This window comes from Neltuma alba, unplaced genomic scaffold (assembly GCF_004799145.2).
Source record: "Neltuma alba isolate B1F8T4 unplaced genomic scaffold, ASM479914v2 tig00012051_pilon, whole genome shotgun sequence".
Classification (NCBI taxonomy): domain Eukaryota; kingdom Viridiplantae; phylum Streptophyta; class Magnoliopsida; order Fabales; family Fabaceae; genus Neltuma; species Neltuma alba.
Window position 1 is genome coordinate 812,768 of NW_021636615.1, and position 2,596 is coordinate 815,363.

General features: G+C 36.6%; 1 protein-coding gene across 1 annotated transcript; it reads right to left on the reverse strand.

Moving 5' to 3' along the window:
• Nucleotides 1-250: 250 nt before the first annotated feature.
• Nucleotides 251-1,705, reverse strand: LOC114721654 (zinc finger protein ZAT9-like). Its single transcript, XM_028907508.1, has one exon. The coding sequence runs from the start codon at nucleotides 1,602-1,604 to the stop codon at nucleotides 498-500; it is 1,107 nt and encodes a 368-aa protein (XP_028763341.1). The 5' UTR covers nucleotides 1,605-1,705; the 3' UTR covers nucleotides 251-497.
• Nucleotides 1,706-2,596: the final 891 nt, after the last annotated feature.

Below are 2,596 nucleotides of genomic sequence, written 5' to 3' on the forward strand. Positions count from 1 at the left end.
GTGAGAACGACTTTGATATTTTCTGGCCAAAAAAAAAAAAAGAAAAGAAAAAGAGGACGACTTTTATATTTAAAACTTCCCATAGTTAATATTCTGAAACAGAGTCCACTACAACACGCACGCTTCGCATTTCTTTTGCATAGTGGAGGAAACAAATAAACACCAAAAAAAAAATTTTCTATCAGTTCATGGTTTTTTTAATTTGAAGGAAAAGAAAATAAAGTTCGAATATAGAGTAATTAACAGAGAGTAACAACCCTAAACACAATAGTTGGGTTCCTCCATTAATGGATGCTAATTAAAGTCACTTGTTACAGAAGCAAAGCATCATAATTCAGGAGAACTGAATTACAAGTTAGAATTCCAAAAGGAAAGAATTAAAGACTAATTAAGCATATAAGTTATATAAAATTATACAGAAAATTTGACCAAAACTTTGTTCTCTTTTAGTTACCTTTGAATTGAAGTAATCTAGGTGCTAAAGCACCAGAATTTCTTCACTGTCTGATGCGATCAATGACGAATTCAGCATCTGAAACTCCAGAATTGTCGATTTGGCTGATGTCGTCTTCGTCCGTCGGAGCAGGAAGGTTAAGATCTATGAAATTTTCGACCGGCTTAGTGGAAGTTTGAGTCGGTAATGTCGACGACGACCCAGTAAGATGGGTCCTCTTGTGTCCCCCAAGAGCTTGACCTGAAGAGAAAACTCTGAAACAGATAGGGCATTCGTGAATTTTCTTATCCAACATTGAAGAAGATGAAGTGCCTTCATTATTGTTATGATTCTCGGGCTCCACTTTGATCTTCTTGTGACTCGCTCTGTGACCACCAAGTGCTTGATAAGATCGAAACACCTTCTTGCACGTCTCGCACGTGTACTTACCGCGAGTTCTGGATTTCAACGCTTTCAAAGCCCCCTCGGATTCATCGCCTTCGTCTTCTTCCGCGTCTTCGTCTTCGTCCTTGTCCTCGTCTTCCTCCGCGATGTCGTATTGGTCTTTCAGATCCTTTTGTCTCTTCCATTTGTCCCTAGAAAGCATCATAAGGCAGTACGCGATGTCTTCTTCGGTGGTCGTATCGGAGATCGAACTCGCCGGTTCAGGCTCCGGAATCCACGACTCGGTCTTACACAGTTCGTTCGATTTGACTTTTCCCACTGTTTCTTGTTGCTGAATTTTCTTGTGACAGTAGTGATCATCATCATCGTCATCATCATCGGAACTACCGAGTTTCCAAGCTCGTTTGGATCGTTTCCGACTTGGCTTCTTGGATGACTCGGTCTCCGTCTCGCTCTCTCTGTCTTGAATCACAGAGCCGTTAGGATCCACAACAAACGAAAACTCAGGATCTACGATGCGAATGCTCCTCTTCGGTTTCCCTCTGAAGACATAACTCAGACCGTTGTCTCCTTCATCTTCAGATGAAGAAGAAGAAGAAGGCGAGTCGGCCGCGAAACTCAGTAAAGTGGGAGAAGGCGATCGGGATTCCTGTGGCTTGGAAGGTAGCGAAAGCTTCTTCATGTGAGACCTCATGTGACCTCCCAGAGCTCTGCCATTAGCGAAGGTTTTGGAGCAAAGCTTGCACTCGCGCTTCTCCATGAACATGAAGCAAGAAGATCAGAGTCAGACACCGAACGATGAAAAACAGAGAGCGAATACTCTGTTCGTCTTCCTGGTTGGTATGTTTCTGAGAGAGAACTATATTAATAAAGGCAACGCAAAATTTATCTCTATTTTTCTTCCCAAAAAAAAAGAAAGAAAGAATATAACAAACTTTTTTTGCTTATCTTTTTATGAGGTTGCCTTTTTCCTTTCTTTTTTTTTTATATAAATTTTTTATTTCTTGACAACGTTCAAAGGCCGTAATAAATTGGGAAATTAATGTTTTTTTAAAAAAATAAAAACTACTGCAAGTAACATGCGAGACTTGGCCGTTTTTGTATTGAATTGCTTTAAGTCTTTCTTTTCTTAAGCTTTTGACTTTGTTCACTTCCAAAAGGCCCTCTGTATTTGGATCGCTCCTGGTATTTGATTTGTAGTCATTGATTCTTCATGATCTCCAACATTAAATGTATATTTAAAGTTTTAGATTTTATAAATCTTATATTAAAAACTTTAGGATTACGAATCTTTTACAACTTAAATTTTAGAGACAAGTTTATTATTTTTTGGGGCAAATTAGGCAAGTTAGTTATTAATTTTGAAGAAAGTTAATATCAAAATTATTTAATTACATAACTTATTCGGATGTTTAATAATTTTTTAAAACTTAATTAATAGAAACTTTAACTTTCAGAGGAAAAAAAACTTCTTTGTTATCCATAACTTAAAATTAAGTCTTGAATTACAGTTTTTCTTAAAAGAATCGGTAAAAAAAATTCCTATCTAAAATTTTTATTGATCACTACAACCTGAATTTGAGTAGTAGTATTTCTATGTATAAAATCATGCCAAGTATTACTCTCCTCGGTCTTTAATATAAAACCCATTTAACTAATTTGATTAGATTAAGGAAGTTAGGTAAGTTAGTTAATTATAAAAAATGTGACACGTTTTTCCTAAAACACCATAATCATCTTTTCTTAATACCTCCTCTC

Bases quoted from the DNA above. Each gene is read 5' to 3' on its own strand.
- LOC114721654 (XM_028907508.1), bottom strand. From the start codon at position 1,604: ATGTTCATGGAGAAGCGCGAGTGCAAGCTTTGCTCCAAAACCTTCGCT.